Source organism: Sorghum bicolor, chromosome 7 (assembly GCF_000003195.3).
Source record: "Sorghum bicolor cultivar BTx623 chromosome 7, Sorghum_bicolor_NCBIv3, whole genome shotgun sequence".
In the NCBI taxonomy this organism is placed as follows: domain Eukaryota; kingdom Viridiplantae; phylum Streptophyta; class Magnoliopsida; order Poales; family Poaceae; genus Sorghum; species Sorghum bicolor.
Window position 1 is genome coordinate 7344001 of NC_012876.2, and position 21654 is coordinate 7365654.

At 41.8% G+C, this 21654-nt stretch overlaps 3 protein-coding genes and 1 long non-coding RNA gene across 6 annotated transcripts; 3 read left to right on the top strand and 1 right to left on the bottom strand.

Moving 5' to 3' along the window:
- Positions 287–1260, top strand: LOC8155547 (germin-like protein 12-2). The gene is made up of 2 exons (XM_021465447.1): positions 287–457; positions 620–1260. The coding sequence occupies exons 1-2, from the start codon at positions 340–342 to the stop codon at positions 1186–1188; spliced, it is 687 nt and encodes a 228-aa protein (XP_021321122.1). The 5' UTR covers positions 287–339; the 3' UTR covers positions 1189–1260.
- On the top strand, positions 11794–12956 carry LOC8071125 (germin-like protein 12-2). Its single transcript, XM_002443928.2, has 2 exons — positions 11794–12000; positions 12163–12956. The coding sequence occupies exons 1-2, from the start codon at positions 11883–11885 to the stop codon at positions 12729–12731; spliced, it is 687 nt and encodes a 228-aa protein (XP_002443973.1). The 5' UTR covers positions 11794–11882; the 3' UTR covers positions 12732–12956.
- On the bottom strand, positions 13789–15420 carry LOC110436840. Of its 3 annotated transcripts, none has more exons than XR_002454699.1 (3): positions 15214–15420; positions 14482–14575; positions 13789–14365 (listed from the first exon to the last, which is right to left on the bottom strand). It is a non-coding gene; the product is annotated as an uncharacterized LOC110436840 (long non-coding RNA). The 3 variants fall into 3 exon arrangements; XR_002454698.1 differs by having other exon boundaries at positions 15204–15420; XR_002454697.1 differs by lacking the exon at positions 15214–15420 and having other exon boundaries at positions 14482–14691.
- LOC110436839 (germin-like protein 12-2) lies at positions 20363–21401 on the top strand. The gene is made up of 2 exons (XM_021464404.1): positions 20363–20550; positions 20711–21401. Exons 1-2 carry the CDS (start codon positions 20433–20435, stop codon positions 21277–21279), a joined length of 687 nt encoding a protein of 228 aa, XP_021320079.1. The 5' UTR covers positions 20363–20432; the 3' UTR covers positions 21280–21401.

Sequence of the window (21654 nt, forward strand, 5' to 3'; positions counted from 1 at the left end):
AAAAACACAAAAGAAAAGAAGGAACACGTTCCAAAGAGATCACATAATATTTGTTTACTGGAATGAGTGTGAAATGAAAATACTAAAAGCAAGGTAGGTTTGAAAAGATTGGTATAGTAAAAAGATAATTGTGTTGTTTCATGTGCAGGTTCTACGAGCCGGAGACTGTTTCTTCTGTTGGTAGGTTGAACTTGGAAGTTTTCAGTCATTAACACGTTCACGTCACCACACTTGCCGCTGTGGCAAGCCTATATAAACGCACTATCCCCATGCCCAAAGCATCAACAGAGACACAAACTCAACCAGAAGCTCGCTATAGCTGAGTTCGGAGACAACAAGATGGCTCCAGCCACCTACTTTCTCCTCGTTTCTTTTCTAGCATTGGTCACTTCTCAGGCCATTGCTTCTGACCCAAGCCCGCTCCAGGACTTCTGTGTTGCCGACATACACTCTCCAGGTATCCATGCACTAACATTAAATAATGCACTATGTCTTGTTGTACTAAATCACATATCAAATTGGAATTATTTGTCAGAACAGAAACTAGAGTTTTATGTATGTCCTAATTATAATGATTTCTGATCGTTATGTACCTATTTTTCTGTCTTTGTATATGCAGTGAAGGTGAATGGATTTGTCTGCAAGGACCCCATGGCTGTGAATGCATATGACTTTTTCAAGGCAGCAAACCTTGACAAACCTAGGGACACAATGAAAAGCAAGGTTGGATCCAATGTCACTTTGATCAATGTCATGCAGTTGCCTGGACTCAACACCCTAGGTATCTCGTTGGCTCGCATTGACTATGCACCATTAGGTCAGAATCCGCCACACACCCACCCACGTGCCATAGAGATTCTCACCGTGCTTGAGGGTACACTCTATGTTGGATTTGTCACCTCCAACACAGACAATGGCAACAAGCTATTCACCAAGGTTCTCAAGAAGGGTGATGTGTTTGTATTCCCCCAAGGGCTCATCCACTTCCAATTCAATCCTAAACATGACAAGCCAGCAGTCGCAATCGCGGCACTAAGTAGCCAGAACCCTGGGGCTATAACTATTGCCAACGCAGTCTTTGGATCAAAGCCACCAATCTCAGATGATGTCTTGGCCAAGGCATTCCAGGTGCAAAAGGGGACAATTGATTGGCTTCAAGCTCAGTTCTGGGAGAACAACCACAACTAAATAAATCATGTTCGGCCATTGTATGAGTTCTGCAATAATTTGTATGGGAATATAGAATTTTTTTGCACTTTACTTACTACTGTATGTTTTTATTATTTCTATGCTACTAATGATAATAAAATAAATGGTCAGTATTTCTCTACTATAATTGTAATTGTGTCCGTGTTGTGGCTCTGCCACCATGACTTTAATCAAAAAATTAATGTAATTTATATGACTGCCGGTTATATGGGGTATATATAGTGAGCAGCCAAACGCTTGACCAGATGCAGTACCAAGTTAATGAAGTGTAGATATCATGTATGCAAGCGGACAGATAATCAATTTATAATTTTACCACTGGGAAGGTATAACTTTGCATGAATATATAGTATTGATAACTAAAGTTTACATATGAAAGATTTAATCAATATCATACACTCACATGATAAAGATATATATACTCCCTTTCTATATGATTTAGTCATTTTGGACAAGTTTGGGTCAAACATTGAGAATATAAATCATCAATAACTTTTAAATGCTGAGTTTGCAAATGTTTCAATTATATGAATAGATTTGTCTTGAAAAATACTTTCATAAAAGTATACATATATCATTTTTTCCTAGATATTTTTATAAAAATAAGAGGTCTTGTGTTTTGGAGACTGTGTCATTGTCCTAAATGACTTCTAAATCTTATACGACAGTGTATATATATAAATGATAAGTACATATTAAGCATCATAATAGATAAATAAATAATTCATTTAGAGCCCTCTAATTATAGCAATAGCCATAGTCCAATTAGAATATCAGAAGAATAGTTCCTAAGTTCAGGAGCATTCTTGGCAAGGTTGTCGCTATCAATGTCGAAGCACACGCGGGATGGAGAGTAGTAGTTGATGTCGTTAAAGTCATACTCTGAGCCATTCCTTGAGAGGATCAGAGAGCATGGGCGGCGCCAGGGGTATACCCATGTATTCCATGGAATACCCATGATTTTTGTGACAAACACAAATATATGTATATATACACACACATGTATAATCAGCATATATGTTAGTTTATTGAATGTTGCAAATATGTAGCCCATAAAAGAACTCCAATAGTCTGGCTAAAATTAATTATCAAATTCTATTGCTTAGCTATTTTGTCCAATAGAAAATTTCTAAAAAATAAGAGATCTACAACATTCTTGTTACTTTACAAAGTCTTACAGTTAGCGTCTGTAAGAAGCTATATATAGCCACCGAAAATCAAGGGAAAGCCAACTTTCTATTTTACAAAATTAGATAGCATATTAGTTGGAGTCTACTTTTGCTATACAAATTCTAAAATAGCATAAACAATAAGAATAGTTAAACTCTTTAAGTTGCTCTAAGCCTAGTAGAACAACTAGTAGCGGCTGCCCATGAACTCATCAGAAAGAAACCCCATCGACGGCATTCCTCTGGCGGCGGCGGTGGTCAGTGGTCTTTGTAGGCTTTATCATATATGGCTCCCCCTCAACGCCTTTCTCATATATGGCTTGAAGCAACAACAAGGTGAACACAAAGATCCCACATCTATTTTTTTATTCTTCAAAGTAAAAATTGAAGGTTTCATTTTCTTCTTTTTTTTTGTTGCGTTTTGATTTTTTTAAAGAAATGTTGCATTGTATTCTTGTAACATAGATAAAGAATTTATATATACTTTGATTATTATCAGGGGCGATACTAGGCTCACTTTGCCTGATGTCTTGTTACTAGGATAAACAAATATTTTACCTAGCATATATTTTAAAAAAATTATATGTACTACTTGAGCTGCACCAGGATCAATTTTGTATTGATTTTGTCCCCTATTACTATTGCACATATACATAGAAAATTTTTTATACGTGGAATACCCAACTATAAAATCCTAGCTCCGCCACTGTCAGAGAGGAAGGTGTCAGAGAGGAAGGTGTGTAGAGAGGGGGGAAATGGCCCTACTGTGCCGGAGATTTGTCCCCTTTCTGTCACGCCCCGTGCATGACCTTGTCGGAAGCATGGAGGACAGCACTGCGTCCATCAGACAAAACTGAAGCCCCAGAGCCTTGGGTGCTCGGGGCGCTAGGTTCTGTTGAATATAATGGGCCTTTAGCCCATAATTATATTTAATGATTAATTAAAGAATCCATAATAAATGCTATAATGAAAACGGTTTAGTACTGTATTGATGATTGACCATGTGTTAACTCAACTTAAATATGTGGCTTTTGTTAGCTTCTATGGAGAAGTTGAGGAAGGGAAAAAGGGTGCCACACGCGCGCGCGCCCCGCTGCCACCGTCGAGCCGTGCCGTGCCGAGGCGTGGCGTGCGTGCGTTCTTGTATTGTTGCTAATTGATGGACTCGGTTTATGGCAATTAAATGTGATTAATTGTCATCAATCAGACGTTTCCTCCTGGGGCCTATATATTCCATACGCGTGACACTCTTTCCTTACGTGCGAGACACAATCAGTCCTCTCGCTTTCTATCGAGTTGCTCTCTGTTTGTTCCCGTCCTGAACCTCTGCGCGCACAGAGATCGGGAGAGCAGGCCTCCGGAACCCGACGTCCTACATCGAAGCGTCTTCCGCGACTGCTCACCGATGAGATCGTCTTCTTCCACTCCGGCGGATCGAGATCGACTACTGCGTTCGCGGGACTGCACTGCGAACATCTTCCTACATCGACTGTGGTCCGCTACTTCACGCAACGCACTATATCGACTAGTGCGAATGGAGCCGCCGGTGCCTTCGGCACTGGTCCCTCCTCGGGGTACAATCCTAATCGATTGTCTTTTATTTTCAGTATGTCTGTTGTAGTTGCAGTAGTTCTTGCAATGTTTATCTCTAAACTGAGTAGTGATAAAATTGCACACGTGCACATATATACCACCACAATATTATGCGTAATTTTCTAGATTAAATCAAACATTAAAATGTCTAATTTTGTAACAATCCAAAATCTGATATTAGGCATTTTTGTGTTAGTGGTTTTGCTGCTGCGTTAAAACCGGATGCGTTTGATGGTTCAAACTATAAGCGGTGGCGCGCGAGAATGATATTGTGGTTAACTGCTATGAGTTGCTACAACGCCGCGAAGGGGAAGGCGGAACAGTTTACTCCTGATGAGGAGCAAACGTTCATGGCAGCGGATAACCTCTTTAGAGGCGCCGTGATTAGTGTGCTCGATAAAAAGTATGTTGACAACTATATCATTTGCACCACTGCTAAGGAATTATGGGATGAGTTTGAGGCCAAGTTCGGGGTTTCTGATGCTGGTAGCGAGCTGTACCTCATGGAGCAACTGTTTGATTACAAAATGGTGGATAACCGTTCTGTGATTGAACAAGCACATGAGATACAGGCACTAGCTAAGGAATTAGAACAATTCTCTTGTGTGTTGCCTGAAAAGTTTGTGGCCGGTGGTATAATCGCTAAGCTGCCACTTTCTTAGAAGGATTTTGCTACTTCTCTAAAACATCAGAGGAAAGAGTTTGGTCATGCCGAACTCATGGGAACTCTTGATGTTGAGGAGAAGGCATTGAGTCTTCTAGTGCCAATGTGGTGCAAAAGAAAAGGCAATTCGCATTCCATAATAAAAAAAAGAACAAGCAAGAGAACAAGCAAGGGACAAATCTGAAGCCAAAGCAAACTGCAACTTTTAAGAAGAAAAAGACAGATGGAGGCTGCTTTGTTTGCGGTAGCGATGACCACTGGGCAAGTGCTTGTCCACATCGCAAATTCAAACGAGAAGAGAAAAAGTCAGTGAATATGGTCATTAGCGAGGCTGAAGGAGGAACATCTTGGTATGGTAATTATTTATCTATTGTTCTTTCAGTCTGTCATTCATCTGAGTGGTGGATGGATACTGAGGCTAATTTTCATGTATGTGCTGACATCTCTTTGTTTTCTTCTTATCAGGCCGGCGACACTGGAGCCTTACTGATGGGGAATGGCTCTCATGTGCGTGTTCTTGGTGTTGGTACGGTCATTCTGAAGTTCACTTCGGGAAAGACGGTGCTGACGAAGAACGTGCAGCATGTCCCCTCCATAAAAAAAAAATCTAGTTAGCGGCTCACAGCTTTGTAGAGATGGCTACAATATAGTCTTTGAGGCCAATAAAATTATACTTTCAAAGTTTGGAACTTTTATTGGTAAAGGTTATGATTGCGGAGGCTTGTTCTGCTTATCTATGCATGATGTGTGTAATAAAATCGTGAACCATACTATTATTTCGAATGAGTTTGGCATTCGCGATTTTGTCTTGTTAATTATGGTTGTTTAACGCGGCTAGCAAATATGAATTTAATCCCGAAATTTAATTTAGTCAAAGGTTCTAAGTGCCATGTATGTGTGCAATCTAAGCAACCTCGCAAGCCTCACAAGGCTGTGGAGGCGAGGAACTTGGCACCATTAGAATTAATCCATTCCGATCTATGCGAGATGAATGGTGAGTTGACTAAAGGTGGTAAACGATACTTCATTACATTTATAGACGATTGTACTAGATTTTGTCATGTGTACTTGCTTAAAACAAAGGATGAAGCATTACAATATTTTAAAGCCTATAAAGCTGAAGTAGAAAATCAACTTGAGAGGAAAATTAAACGCTTAAGGTCCGATCGCGGTGGAGAATATTTTTCAAGTGATTTTTCTGATTTCTGCGTAGAACATGGAATTATTCATGAGAGGACACCGCCATACTCACCACAGTCCAATGGAATTGCTGAAAGAAAGAATCGTACTCTAACTGAGATGGTTAACGCCATGTTAGAGACTTCGGGACTATCTAAAGAATGGTGGGGTGAGGCGATATTGACAGCATGTTATGTCCTGAATAGAGTTCCTACAAAGAATAAAGAAATCACACCATTTGAGGAATGGGAAAATAAAATAATAAATGTCTCCTATTTGCGTACTTGGGGTTGTTTGGCTAAAGTGAATGTGCCAATAAACAAGAAACGCAAACTCGGACCTAAGACAGTTGATTGTATTTTTCTTGGTTATGCTACTCACAGCGTAGGGTATAGATTTTTAATTATAAATTCTGGAGTACCAGATATGCATGTTGGTACTATAATAGAATCAAGAGATGCAACATTCTTTGAAACTGAGTTTCCTATGAAAAGTACATCTAATATTTCTAGTCATGAGTCTATAAATTACCATGAGCAATTTATTCCGATAGAACAATCTGAGGAACCTCATGTTCACTATCCTGAGGAGGATGATAATGTAGTCACTCGAACGAGCAAAAGACAAAAAAAAAGTGAAGTCTTTTGGAGATGACTATATTGTGTACCTCGTGGATGATACCCCAACAACCATTAAAGAGGCACTTTCCTCTCCTGATGCTAACTTGTGGAAGGAAGCAATAAGGACTAAGATGGATTCAATAATGTCTAATGGAACTTGGGAAGTGGTTGAACGGCCTTATGGGTGTAAACCTATAGGGTGTAAATGGGTGTTCAAGAAAAAGCTTAGGCCTGATGGTACAATTGAGAGGTACAAGGCTAGGCTTGTGGCTAAGGGTTATACCCAAAGAGAAGTGGAATATTTCTTTGATACTTATTCACCTGTTGCCCGTTTGACCACAATTCGAGTGTTACTATCTTTGGCTGCCTCTCATGGTCTTCTCATTCATCAGATGGATGTGAAGACAGCTTTCCTAATTGGAGAGTTGGAGGAAGAGATCTATATGGATCAGCCTGATGGATTTGTAACAAGTGGTCAACAGGCCAAGGTGTGTAAGTTATTAAAATCCCTATATGGCCTAAAAAAAGCTCCAAAATAATGGCATGAGAAGTTTGACAGAACTTTAACTTCTGTCGGCTTTGCTGTTAATGAAGCTGACAAATGTATGTACTATAGGTTTGGTGGGGGTGAAGGTGTGATCCTTTGTCTGTACGTGGATGACATACTGATCCTTGGGACAAGCCTTGATGTGATCAAGGAAGTTAAAGACTTTTTGTCTAATAACTTTGAGATGAAAGATTTGGGAGAAGCTGATGTTATTCTAAACATTAAGCTTTCAAGAGAAGGTAATGGTGGGATTACACTTGTGCAATCCCACTATGTGGAAAAGATTTTAAGTCGCTTTGGGTATAGTGACTGTCAATCTGCTCCTACGCCTTATGATCCTAGTGTGCTATTGAGGAAAAATCAAAGAATAGCAAGGGATCAACTAAGATTCTCCCAAATTATAGGCTCATTGATGTACCTTGCAAGTGCCACGAGGCCTGATATCTCGTTTGCAGTGAGCAAACTTAGCCGGTTTGTGTCAAATCCGGGAGATATTCATTGGCAAGCTCTTGAGAGAGTGATGCGCTATCTGAAATGTACTGTGAGCTATGGCATTCACTATACCGGATACCCAAAGGTATTAGAGGGTTATTGTGATGCAAATTGGATATCTGATGTTGATGTTAAAGGCCACAAGTGGATATGTGTTTTTGCTTGGAGGTGGCGCTGTTTCATGGAAGTCTTGCGAGCAGACTATCTTAACGAAGTCAACCATGGAAGCAGAACTCACAGCATTAGACACCGCCGGCACTGAGGCCGAGTGGCTTCATGAACTCCTGATGGATCTACCGGTGGTTGAAAAAACTGTGACGGCTATTTCCATGAACTGTGACAATCAAACGGTGATCACAAAAGTCAACAGTTCTAAGGAAAACATGAAGTCTACTAGGCATGCCAAACGGCGTTTGAAGACTGTCAGAAAATTGAGAAACTCCGGAGTTATAGCATTGGACTATGTCCATACATTTAAGAATCTGGCAGATCAATTCACAAAGGGACTATCCCGTAATGTGATAGATAGTGCATCGAGTGAGATGGGTTTGAGACCCACGTGAGGTCTACCATGGTGGCAACCTATTCTATAGGATCGGAGATCCCGTGAAGTAGAATGGTGAAACAAGCCAGAAGTAGATTGTGAGGAAAGACCCTTTACTTAACTCATCTCAATTGCACTTCTTTCCTAAGTCTGTAAGGAAGGCTGGTTATATACCTTAATGTATTCCAAAGCGGCTTGTGAAGCGATAGATGTTGTCCTACAGAACATCTTTAAGGAATACACCTATATGAGTTTGACTGTTAGTCACAGTCTATGAGATTTGGGTGATCTCTAGATACTCATGAATGGGCTAGAAGTATGACTTATATGCTTCAACCAGAGGGGATGTTCATGCAACCCTGTATCAGTTATGAATTTAGATGAAGCTTATATCACAGAAAACTTGCAATTCAAGGCATAGTCCATTGTTCAAGTTGTGACTAAGTGTAGTCTGTACTCTAAGTGGAAGTTCAACTTAACAGTCTCCACTGAAACGACTGGTATATGAAACGATATGGAAATTCAAGAGCTTTTCTTATGTGCCCTAGAAATAGGTGGGGATTGTTGAATATAATGGGCCTTTAGCCCATAATTATATTTGATGATTAATTCAAGTGCCCATAATAAATGCTATAATGAAAACGGTTTAGTACCGTATTGATGATTGACCATATGTTAACTCAACTTAAATAGGTGGCCTTTGTTAGCTCCTATGGAGAAGTTGAGGAAGGGAAAAAGGGTGCCACACGCGCGCGCCGCCGCCGCCGAGCCGTGGCGTGGCGTGGCGTGCGTGCGTGCTTGTCTTGTCTTATCGAGATGACACACGAGGACCAGACGTGACATGGCACACGCGTGGTGAATAAGGAAAGGGAGAAAAACAAGATCTTACCGTTGTATAATTAATGGCAATTAATTGCTAATTGATTGACTCGGTTTATGGCAATTAAATGTGATTAATTGTCATCAATCAGACGTTTCCACCTGGGGCCTATATATTCCATACGTGTGACACTCTTTCCTTACCTGCAGGACACAATCAGTCCTCTCTCTTCCGGTCGAGTTGCTCTCTGTTCGTCCCCGTCCCGAACCTCTGCGCGCACAGAGATCGGGAGAGCAGGCCTCCGAAACACGACTTCCTACATCGACACACCTGCTCGGGTGTGCAGGCAATCAGATTTTTGGGGAGCGTCTTCCGCGACTGCTCACCGACGAGATCATCTTCTTCCACTCCGGTGGATCGAGATCGACTACTGCGTCTTCGTCTTTTTCCTGGTGGACGTTCGCGGGACTGCACTGCGAACATCTTCCTGCATCGACTGTGGTCCGCTACTTCACGCAACGCACTATGTCGACTAGTGCGAATGGAGCCGCCGGTGCCTTCGGCACTGGTCCCTCCTCGGGGTACAATCCTAATCGATTGACTTTTATTTTCAGTATGTCTGTTGTAGTTGCAGTAGTTCTTGCAATGTTTATCTCTAAACTGAGTAGTGATAAAATTGCACACGTGCACATATATACCACCACAATATTATGCGGAATTTTTTAGATTAAATCAAACATTAAAATGTCTAATTTTCTAACAGGTTCTAGCCTAGATGGCCTGTGCTGGAGACCGGGGGCCAGGGGATCGGGCCGAGCATCCCATTGATCAGGAGCCCCGAGCAGAGGCGGTGAGCATACTAGGGCTCTGCCCTATCGTTGGCCAGAAGGTATACTTGAGGGGTGTAGCCCCTGAGTCCGCGAGCGATTCTAGCTAGAGGGGATCAGGGATGTAACATGACCCTATGTTAGGATCTAGTGAAACTTCAAGGTCAACACAGCCGATTAACCAATGCCAGATCAAAATCTGGAAGTAAAAGCTGGTTCCAAACCGGCAGTGATCCCTAGTTATGGCCTTATGGGTTGCCAGAAGCCAAATGCTTGATCGATCCCAAAAAAAAAGTCACTATCAGGTGCAGCCGGACGTCAATGAAGGGCCAGTGTTCAGGGATGAAAACGGTACGGATATTTTCCGACCGTATTCGAGACCGAATTCGTTTAGAGGAGTTCAGATCTATCTGTATTCGAGTCGGAATATTCAACATCCAATACTGTATCCGTATCCGAATACTTAAATCGTATATTTATAATGTCGACATCTAATCCTATCTTATGACATGGTTGACATTATCCGTATTCGAATCCGAATCCGACCAAAAATATGAAAACAAATATGATATTGGTGATATCTGTCCGTATCTGGTCCGTTTTCATCCCTACCAGTATCATATCAAAAAGTCTGGGATCTGGTGAAAAGAAAAAATATATTTTCCTAATGCTGTGGCAATAGCAGGCTGCAGCATTATGGGATGACCGTGTGGTGGAGCACAAAGAACAGATGATGGTTTGGTCTTGTACCGATAGATACTTCACCTCTAGATTAACTCAAAGGTAAAACGTGCTGTAGCTACCCTGTTAGGCTTTTACCAAGTTCGTCCCTGCCTTGGTACGGAAGCATTCCAGTTGATCAAGTAAACATTGGAAACATGAGTTGACTCTTTCTGCTGTATAGTGGTCGCGAATGACGAGATGGAGATTATATATTAAATAGTTATATGATCAAGGTGAAGATACTATATATACATGTGTTATAGACAGGCTTCCCCACTGTTGACTCTTTCTACCTTTTATTAGCGAGGAGTTGACTCTTTCTATACATATGTTAGCACAACCATCGACGGACCTTTTGAAGCATTTCTCTTGTATACGCAACTATCACAGTCAGAACCAATGGTGATGAAATGCAAGAAAATAAGCATGTTAGACCATAAGCTAGTAAAATATCAACCAACAAAAGATTGACAGGGAAAAAAGTAGTTTTATTTTATATAAGTTCTGGTTTAAATCATGCCCGCTAAGCAATCCATATACTTCACGTATTAGTGTAAAGCTACTAAGAAGCAATCAGTGCTTGACCTAGTAAAGCGTGTACCACAGTTCTCACAAGCAAAAAAAAAGGTGACCACCAAACAAACAATGGAAACATTAATCGTCTTGAATGACGAAATATATGGAGATTGTTGGATAGTTATAATGATATGAAGTGGAAAAAGTAATAAAGATTTTATATGACGGTCATATACTTTCGCATTGTAGACTATTTCTATATTTCTTTGTGAGTTGACTGTTTCCATACTTACGTTAGCACAAGCAAAGATTGTCTGATGAACCATTTTTCTTGTTTACGCAGCTATCACTGTCCACCCTCAGCAACGAACTCATACCAATGTCTTATCATGCATCTGATGCTCAAATGGATGTCCAAATTATCGGTTTTATCCAAATTCGAATCCACTAACCGATCTCCTCCATTTTGCGGTTTACTTCCAAAGGTTTTAAAATTTCAATCAATTTATGTGACCACTAGAAATCTTGATTTTGTGGTTTTCTTCCAATTTGTAAAATTGATATTTAAAACGATGATAGTATGCTTGAACCCAGACACCTAGAAACACAAAAAGAAAACAAAGAGTACACTTTGGTAATATATATATGCTGTGCTGCAACTGCAAGCAAAGAGACCATGCACGCTGATTTTGTTAGTCGTATGGTGCGTGTGAAAATATTATTAAAAGCAGGGTAGGTTTGGAAAGTCGATATCACTGCCAAGACTGTTTCTTCGATCAGTTCTCCTGATAGGTTCAACTTATAACTTTTTCAACCATTAACACGTACACGTTGCCACATGAGCATGCGGCAGGCTATATAACCTCTCCATCCCCATGGCGAAGGCATCAACAAGACAGACACAAACACCACAAGCTAAGAAGCTCCATAGCTGAATTCAGAGACTGCAAACACGTACAAAAAGCGTGTGCAAAACCAAATGGCTGCCTCCAGCTACTTCATTCTCGTTTCTTTTGTAGCATTTGTCATTTCACAGGCCACTGCCTCTGACCCTAGCCCCCTCCAAGACTTTTGTGTTGCCGACAAACATTCTCCAGGTATGCATACTCTCGCTTTAACTCAAGCTGTTTTCTTATACTAAATCTCTAATCAAATAAGAATCATTTGTTCAAACAAACATCTACATACAACAAGCATTTCTAGGTATGGCCTAATGACATGTTCTTCATCTAACTATTTGCCTTTGTCTATGCATACAGTGAAGGTGAATGGATTTGTTTGCAAGGACCCAATGGCTGTGAACGCAGATGACTTCTTCAAGGCAGCAAAACTTGACCAGCCTAGAGACACCATGAAGAGCAAGGTCGGATCTAACGTTACTTTGATCAATGTCATGCAGCTGCCTGGACTCAACACCCTTGGCATCTCGATGGCTCGCATTGACTATGCACCATTAGGTCAGAATCCTCCACACACACATCCTCGTGCCACAGAGATTCTCACCGTGCTTGAGGGTACACTCTATGTTGGATTTGTCACCTCCAACACAGACAACGGTAACAAGCTATTCACCAAGGTTCTCAACAAGGGTGACGTGTTTGTGTTCCCCCAAGGGCTCATACACTTCCAATTCAACCCAGTCCATGACAAGCCAGCTGTCGCGATCGCTGCACTAAGCAGCCAGAACCCTGGGGCTATTACTATTGCCAACGCGGTCTTTGGATCAAAACCGCCCATCTCAGATGATGTCTTGGCCAAGGCTTTCCAGGTGCAAAAGGGAACAATTGATTGGCTCCAAGCTCAGTTTTGGGAGAACAACCACAACTAAGTAAATTGGGAGTCACTTCATTGTATGAAGATAGGTTTATATATGTATTTTGCATTACTCCCGTGTGTATTCAATTATGACATGCTAAGACAATATGGTAGAATAGTTAAATGGGAAGTGTATGTAACCAATCACTATTTTTGTGTTTCTGCTACAAGCTATATCACCATGTTCTAGTTGAATATTTGAACTGAAGTACGTGAGGATCCTACATAATTTATTGGATATTGTTTGTATATGATATGCCGTTACATATATCAACAATATTTCTTGACATTAATTTGGAGATGAATATTGCATGGAGCCTTTCCAAATTACTAGGCTAAACTGAACTATCAACCGGTAGATCGGCTAAGACTAAATTAATCGACCCAGTAGGCCTTGGACTCCAGTCTCCTTGGAGCCAACGACCAGTGTGTTCCACTAGCTAGATTCATATAGTAACGGAGATCAAGTACCATACGTGGCCACATCCAATTCCAACAATGTAATGACTAGTAAAATTCACTTTACAAATTCAACACAAAAGTTCACACACATGAGAAGCAAATTGGGAGCTAGCGATTAGGAGCTTGAGATAAGTTTGTAATCACGAGGCAACATTCAGGAAATTTCACTTCAGATATGGGAGCTAGCAAGATTGCACTAATGCATTGCAGTAACTAGATGGTAGCTACGACCAACATTCAGGAAATTTCACTGTCCGACAAATCGAGATGGATGAACATGCAGTAACCGGGTAGCTAACAAATTACCTCCTGAAAGAAGTCTTACATTTAGAAACTGGTACCTTGTTGTCTATTGAACAAATTAATAATTCAGAATATTTGTTGTGTCCGAACTGAGAGTAAAAGGAGCTAGTGCTTCGATGGGAAGACTGAAAGTGTCATGGAAAGGATGAACTGCGCCTTCCTTTCAGAAGAAAGAAAGAACAGAACAGAACATAAATATTCATCGAAAATATGGTGTCCTTTAATTAGTATTCCCTCCGTCCCAAATTACAAGTCGCTTGACTTTTTATTGCAACCATTTTGGTATGTATCCAGATATAATAATATGTCCAAAAAAAGTCAAAGCGACGTCGCCTTTAGTATGCTTTTAGCAACAGAGAAAGACAAATGAAAGTTCATATCCTTGTTCAGAAGATAATTTATCACTGATGTTGATGCAAACTTGCTGACATCCTCAAAAGCAACAAACAATCCCATGAAAATTAAAATTGTTTTGCAGTTCCAACAATGGGGCTACTGCAGTGCTAGCTGCTGACTGGCGGGCTACCTATTGGCCCTCTAGTGCTGAATGGCAAGTTGCCTGCTGGTCCCTTTTGATTCTGTTCCATCATCAACAAGGTAGACCGGAAGCTAACCATGATTTCGCCCGGCTTTCCTCTGCACAGCCGCATGGAGAGTTGGAGATTGGCTGCTGCAACCTCTCTCTTGCATAAGCGATGCCCTCAATGACATGTGACATTCTTGGGCGAGAAGTTGATCAATAGACTATATATGAGTCCTTGCGAACCCTAGGCAACGCCAGCGCCTTTATCAAGGCCCGCCAACAGAGTAGATCCCTCTTCGCTATCTCAATGATGCTGCTCAGATATTTGCTAGCTTCCTTGTCAAGCAATTCTGTAATACCTGATTTTAAGGACAAAATCATATATACACTATATATGAGTCTTAAAGGTCAAATCTCACATATAGCTATAAATAAGAGTAATATCAATAGACAATGCATAAATCATATAACGTACTTAGTAAATCAGTGATAACCTTAGGCAGCAAAAACAACGGAAGATAAATCCAGACTTCGGGTATCAACTCATGATCACAAGCCTAAAGCTTCTCCTGAGGTGTGGGGGAAATAGCAAGAGTGAGTCCCTGTCGAACTCCACAAATATAGCAATAAGGTAGTAGCAGATCCCACAAACTCATGATCAATGTGATATAAATAATGTAGAGCATAAAACAATAAACATTGAGCATAATAACATAATAAGAATCATCATCTTTAATGTAAGAGTCCCCAAGGCCGCTCATGACCGTGAGCATAGCTAGTATACTAGTTTATTAAACACTCTGCAGAGGTTGTACATCTTTATCCATGAGTAATGATTTACCCTTTCACCCGAGGTCGCGAGTCTCTTAACCCCCTTCCTAGGGTGGTCGGCAGGATTCACTATGAAACCTTTTAAAAGTTCATCTGACAAGTTAGGGCCGCATGTTCCCAATCAGTGCGCACATATAGAACCACCTTCCAAATGGCACAATGATGTGCAGCCTATACACATAAGGACAGAGGCCGCACTATACCCAAAATGCAAGCCCCTCGAGTGCCCTTACGAGTAACCTCTAAGACTATCTCCAACAAAGAGAACCTAAAATGGAGACCTATTCTTTGATTTAGGTCACGCACAGTATATAGATAGCAAACCCAAAACATTCCTTCTCCAACAGCTATCGCAAAAGCAGAGACCCAAAACTACCGTGCCGCCGCTCCGACTGCTTGCCACGGGCATGCCGTCCTGCTCCCGCCACTCCCTGCCATGGATCCGCCTTGCCATGCTGGCCGCGCCCCGCTCCTGCCATGGACCCACCCAACACTAGGCTGGAGTTCTTGTTTCCCTTGGACAGAGAAGCTCCGCCGCTGCTGCCTCGGTCGAGCGCATGGGAGCCCTGCCGACCCTGCCCCTGCAGCTGCTCACAGGCTTACTCCGGCGGCCGGTGCGCTGCGCCGGGAGCCCCGCCAACGATGGTGGCAGCGGAGCCAAAGGAGCTGTCCACGACCAAGCGGAGCCACCGCATCGCCCCGCACTGTCGGCTCTTCGTCCACGGCCTCTCGCCGCACGCCGACGGCGCCATGCTCGCGGAGGCCTTCTCCTGCTTCGAGCCCGTTGCGGACCGTCGTCTATTTCGCGTCTGGCGGAGATGGAGGCGTGGTGCGCATCCCAGCGGAAGGGGATGAGGATTGGGAGAGAGAAGACAGCCACTGGACTCCATTTGGGTCGAGGAGAGAGAAGACAGGGAGAGAACGCATATTTGGGTTGCCTCTTCCCTTCTACCCAAAATAGGTGTTCCCTTTGGCTATTCTGTTGGAAGCGTTTTTTTTTCACTGTACAGGACCCAAAATAGGTTTGGGTAATGGTTTGCCTAGCTTGTTGGAGTCAGTCTAACAAGTTAGAAAAGGTCTTCCTACTAAGCTAAAGCCAGAGCCATAATAGACAAATCCTCAAGTTGCTAAAAAGTCATTTTTATCGTTTGTTGCTTAAACATTAATTAAGTCACAAGGTCATGGTCACAGAATGAAAACCCAAATGCTATACTTGCCTTGATCATATTTCTCTGGTCCTGCTTGTAGTAGCACTCTTGATCATCCATGAACTGCTCACCGTCGATACTCCATCAGCAATCATCGACACACAAACAATCAAGACCAAACATATACAAAGCAAACAAGGCTATGATTAGAATAGTACACCAACAGTAGAAAAACAATAAGAAAAGTTGATAAAAGGATTCTACACATCGCTACAATCACACCGACGTAAGGATCACGAAAATCAGAGCTAAAATAGAGAAGATATGAATTTTCTAAGATTTCCTTTATAAAAGTAATTAATTAAATAAGGTCACAAAATTAAAAAGTTGCAAATTGGTGAAATAAATTTACTAACATGTAGTTCTCTTGAATATGAATCTAACATAATTTGAATGGGTCAAATCGGTGTTAAAACGTATATTTATGAGCTAAATAAAATCAGTGGAAAACTTGTAATATCCTGAAAACGTATTTTGATTTAAACTGACGGGAATTACGTTTTCAAAAATAGAATACGTATTTTGAGAATATGCTTCGACTGCAGGTTCTATTTGACAAAAATGCAGGGGCTCTTTAACAAAAGATCTAGACGAAGGGTTACGGCCTAATCTGGAGCGTTGGATCTAAAACCTAGGGCTGAGATTAGATTAGAGAGAGTGGGGGTGGCGGCTGCCGGCCGGAACAATGCCACTGCAGTGGTGCTGTGGCCAGAATCGGTCCGTCCTCGTCGGAGTTTTGCAATCCATCGACTTCGGACACCATAACTCACAGGGAGCAAGAGGAGCTTGTTGTGAACTCACCAGAGGCAAAAGTGGGGGCAAGGATGACCCGAGGATGTTCGGCATCGGGATTTGGGGATGACTACTCCCTGCACGAGTTCAACATCCATTGGAGACTAAACCAGGACGAGAGAGAGATGGAGAAGAGGCTCGGCATCTCCGTAGGAGCGAGGCGAAGCTCAGCAAAGGGTTCTCGATGACCTTGGGACAACGCAGGGCTTGGACAGTGGTGGCGACGACCTTCTTGCTTCTCCGATGAGATCCAAATGTGCGTCAGGAGGGCGGCTAAGTCGACCCATGTGTCTCGTAGATCGAAAAGGGAGTCGCGGATGATTGCCAAAAGCTATATAAAGGTCGGTTGGGCATGTTGGCAAACGATCCCGTGGAAAACGGGATTTGGCTTCCGCCTTGGTGGAGTCCTGCTAGGGCTCAAGGTGGAAGAAGAGAGGGGCACTGATGCGTAGGCCCGATTGGTCAGTGGGAGCGGAGAGAGAGACGCACTAGGCCGGCTGCTGATGAAGCTGGGCCAAGCTGCTGCTCGGTGCGGGCTCTCCTACTGGGTTGTGGTCTTGCTGGGCAGGCTATGCGTGGGAGAATGGGACCCGACCCAAGAGCAAAGAGGGGGGGTTGGGCCACTCGGGCCAAAACAGGGAGGGAGAAGGTTTCTCCTTTTATTTTCTCTTCCAAATTTTCTAAGCCATTTGAAAACCATTTGAAATTCAATTTGAATTCATTTTGAATTTTAGTTTAAAAACACTCATCACAATAAATAAAATGTTGTGGCATGCATGCTCAAACATGTTGCTAATCTCCTATGGTAAGTTTTAATTTAATAAAAAATATTATTATTATTTTGTTTTATGAGCACAAAAATACAAAATTAAATCAATTTTCCTCTATTTTCAAAGGAGCAAAATTTAGGGTGTTACAAATTCCGCGAAGCGTGCATTTTGAAGTTGTTCCCCGTCCATCACCTCGAGAAGTGCAACTCTAGTTGAATGCTTGAGGGTTGGTGGAGAGCTCTTGGTCGTTGTAACACCCACATTAATAGTCAAGCTTGAGAAGGCTTGCTTAGCACATGAAGCAATCACTAAAAGACACGCCTTAATAAGGACGTAGGTTGCGGACAAGAAACTAAACATCAATGATGTTTTAATAAGATCAACTCTAAGACCCTCTTTTTAAAACCTCATCATGTGTTCTCGAACATTTTCCTATTAACGTAGTTCCACCTAACTCTCTTAATCCCTACTTTGAATACAAAATATTTTGTTGTTTCAGAAAACTACCATAATTTCATAAAATGCTTTGATTTTCAAAACTAGAGATGTTAGATGTAAAAAATTTTGTATTTTGTATTTTTTTTAAAATAAAATATTGCTAAAACTATAGTCTTTTCTAACCTCTCTTACTTTATAAAACTAAGGTTTCTTGTTTCACCAGTACTACAATTGTTCAAAATCACATCGGAATATAAAGCCCTACGACAACCTTGAGATCTACGTGCAGATTGGTGGCGTACTACTCTCTCCACCTAAGAAAACAATTCTAGGTTAAACTAAATTAAACTCTTTTAAGTTTTTGTATCTCTAAATCAATTTATTATTAAAATATATTACATAACTAATCTAATAATACTTAATATGATATTTAGAGCTCCAAATATATTTTTACAAAAATATATTTCATAACTTCTAGTATCATTTTTGCTCCCTCCTTGAGGCATTTTAAAGGTCATAATTCTTTCCCTCCCTCCTTCATTGTTTCCAACTAAGAACTTGAATGGACCGCGGAAACCAACAAATGATGCTCCATCTCTTTTCTTCTACAACTAAAAATTACGAGACAGATATCATCTGCCCTGCTGCCTTCGCTTCACCCCCAAGTAAGCTTTGCCCAGCCATGTCTCATCCATTCCCCTAGGCTGGTCTGCTCGGCTTTGGAAAAAAATGAAGGCATATAGTCTCTTAGAAGAAACATAAACCTTTAAATCCATGTGAACCTAGCTTTGTCTGATGCCCCACCCTACCCCTTGACACCGATGCCACCAAGCCTCCTCCATGACCGCCCCCGGTGCCTCCTAGCCCTCCCGTTGATGTTGACGGCCTGCCTCTTCCCCTTCATGTCATTGACCTCCACCATCATGGTCAATGACTCTAGCGTTATCATCCTGCCCCGCCACTGCCCCCCTGGGACCACCACCCCATCTCATTGCCCGCACATGCAGCTGTGCTAGCTATCCAGTAGATGCAGATGCAGCTCGCCAAGCACGTACTTGTCCTCCTGTCGCTGCAGCTTACCCCACGTGTGCTCAGTCTGCTCACGGCAGGTCGCTTCCTTTGTTAATAGGATCAGGGAGGGAGCACTACTACAGAATTAACTTTATGTGCCGGTCCCATCACTGTTGGTTTCTTAAAAATCGGCAGTGATAGTGGCTGATGGCTCAAGTGATGGGTCCAACCGGCGGCAGTGATATATGTTTTCTTGACTTAGGATCACGCAAGAACCAACCACAAAAAATTTAAGCACAAAAAAGAAGTGAAAAACATGGCATGTGTGGGCGAGGGACTAATTACCTGTAGATATAAGCCCGTAAGAGAGAACGGGTCACGATTTTCATAGGCTTGGCTACTCCTCTGCCTATTAACTAAGATATGCCTCCCAGCGAAATGCCAACGTCAACACTGCCGGTCCTGCCAAATGCATGATCGATTCAAAGAAAAAAGTCGCTACCTGATGCAGCAGGACGTTAATGAATTGCGGATATCATCTGAAAAAGTCAGGGAGCAGGCAACCAAATGACTTACCTCACTGTACTGATAGACAGAAGATTCACATGATTTAACTCAAAAGTAAAAAGTGCACGGTGGCTACCCTTTACCAGTTCGTTCCCACCTTGGTACGGAAGCATTCCACGGATTAATTCATGTATGCTAGTTCCGTATAAAATGGTGACCAAGTAAACATTGGAAACATGAGGATCGGAGTTGACTCTTTCTATCCTTATGTAAGCACAAACGCACGGATTGACCATTTGATCCATTATTGTTGTTTACACAACTATCATAGTCCACCGTCAGCTAACGTGATTACTGGTGGCCAGGAATGTCATAATCACCATTACAAAATAAATTATCTCTCCATATCAACAATTAACAAACCACGTTGTCCAAAAGGACTCATGGGCCTGTGTTAAAATTTAGATAAATATATATCCTAATTACTAGGCATAACCCCATTTTATGGTTTACTTCCTAATATTCTAGAAGTAATTTTAAAGGATAATTGCAATGGATTTTTTAGTGTCATGCGTGTGAAAATATTAAAAGCAAGGTTGTTGGTTTGCAAAAGTTGATATGTCAATAAGATAATTGCGTTGTTTACTCTGCAAGTTCCAGCAGCCGGAGACTGTTTCTTCTTTGTAGGTTGAACTTGGACTTCTTCAGTCATTAGCACGTTCCCGTCGCCACACTTGCCGCTGTGGCAGCCTATATAAACACACCATCCCCATACCCCAAGCATCAACAGAGACACACAAATTGAACAAGAAGCTCTATAGCTGAGTTCGAAGAGCACAAACATAAAAGCAAGTGGAATACTAATCCAGATGGCTCCCACCACCTACTTTCTCCTTGTTTCTTTTGTGGCATTGGTCACTTCTCAGGCCATTGCTTCTGACCCTAGCCCGCTCCAGGACTTTTGTGTAGCCGACATACACTCTCCAGGTATGCATGCACTCACTTTAAGTCATGCTATATATTCTTGTAGTAAATTGAGGATCGAATAATAATCATTTGTCACAACAAACATTCTAATTAATGTTTATGTGTGTCCTAATGTTTCTGATCTCTATATACCTATTTTCCTTCGTCTTTGTATATGCAGTGAAGGTGAATGGATTTGTTTGCAAGGACCCTATGGCCGTGAACGTGGATGACTTTTTCAAGGCAGCAAACCATGACAAGCCTAGGGATACTATGAAAAGCAAGGTCGGATCCAATGTCACTTTGATCAATGTCATGCAGTTGCCTGGACTCAACACCCTGGGCATCTCACTGGCTCGCATTGACTACGCACCATTAGGTCAGAATCCGCCACACACCCACCCACGTGCCACAGAGATTCTCACCGTGCTTGAGGGTACACTCTATGTTGGATTTGTCACCTCCAACACAGACAACGGTAACAAGCTATTCACAAAGGTTCTCAACAAGGGTGACGTGTTTGTGTTCCCCCAAGGGCTCATACACTTCCAATTCAACCCAGTCCATGACAAGCCAGCTGTCGCGATCGCTGCACTAAGCAGCCAGAACCCTGGGGCTATTACTATTGCCAACGCGGTCTTTGGATCAAAACCACCCATCTCAGATGATGTCTTGGCCAAAGCTTTCCAAGTGCAAAAGGGAACAATTGATTGGCTCCAAGCTCAATTCTGGGAGAACAACCACAACTAAGTAAATTGAGACTCACTTCATTGTTCGAAGATAGGTTTATACATGTATTTTGCATACTCCCGTGTGTATTCAATTACGACATTCTAAGCTGATATGATAGAATAAATGGGAAGTTTATGTAACCAATCACTGTTTTTGTGTATCTGCTACAAGATATACCACCATGTTCTTTTTGAATATTTGAATTGAAGTACGTGAGGATCCTACATAATTTTCTCGATCACGCAAAAGGTTTACGTGTCTTATATTAAAGTAGAGAAAACAGTTTGATACAATACGCCTTAGCAGTGCCCTAGAGGTCACAAGAGTTTTATATGGATGCTGAAAACCTCCGTAGTGTACTCAAACGTATATTGTTACATTGGACACTGATTA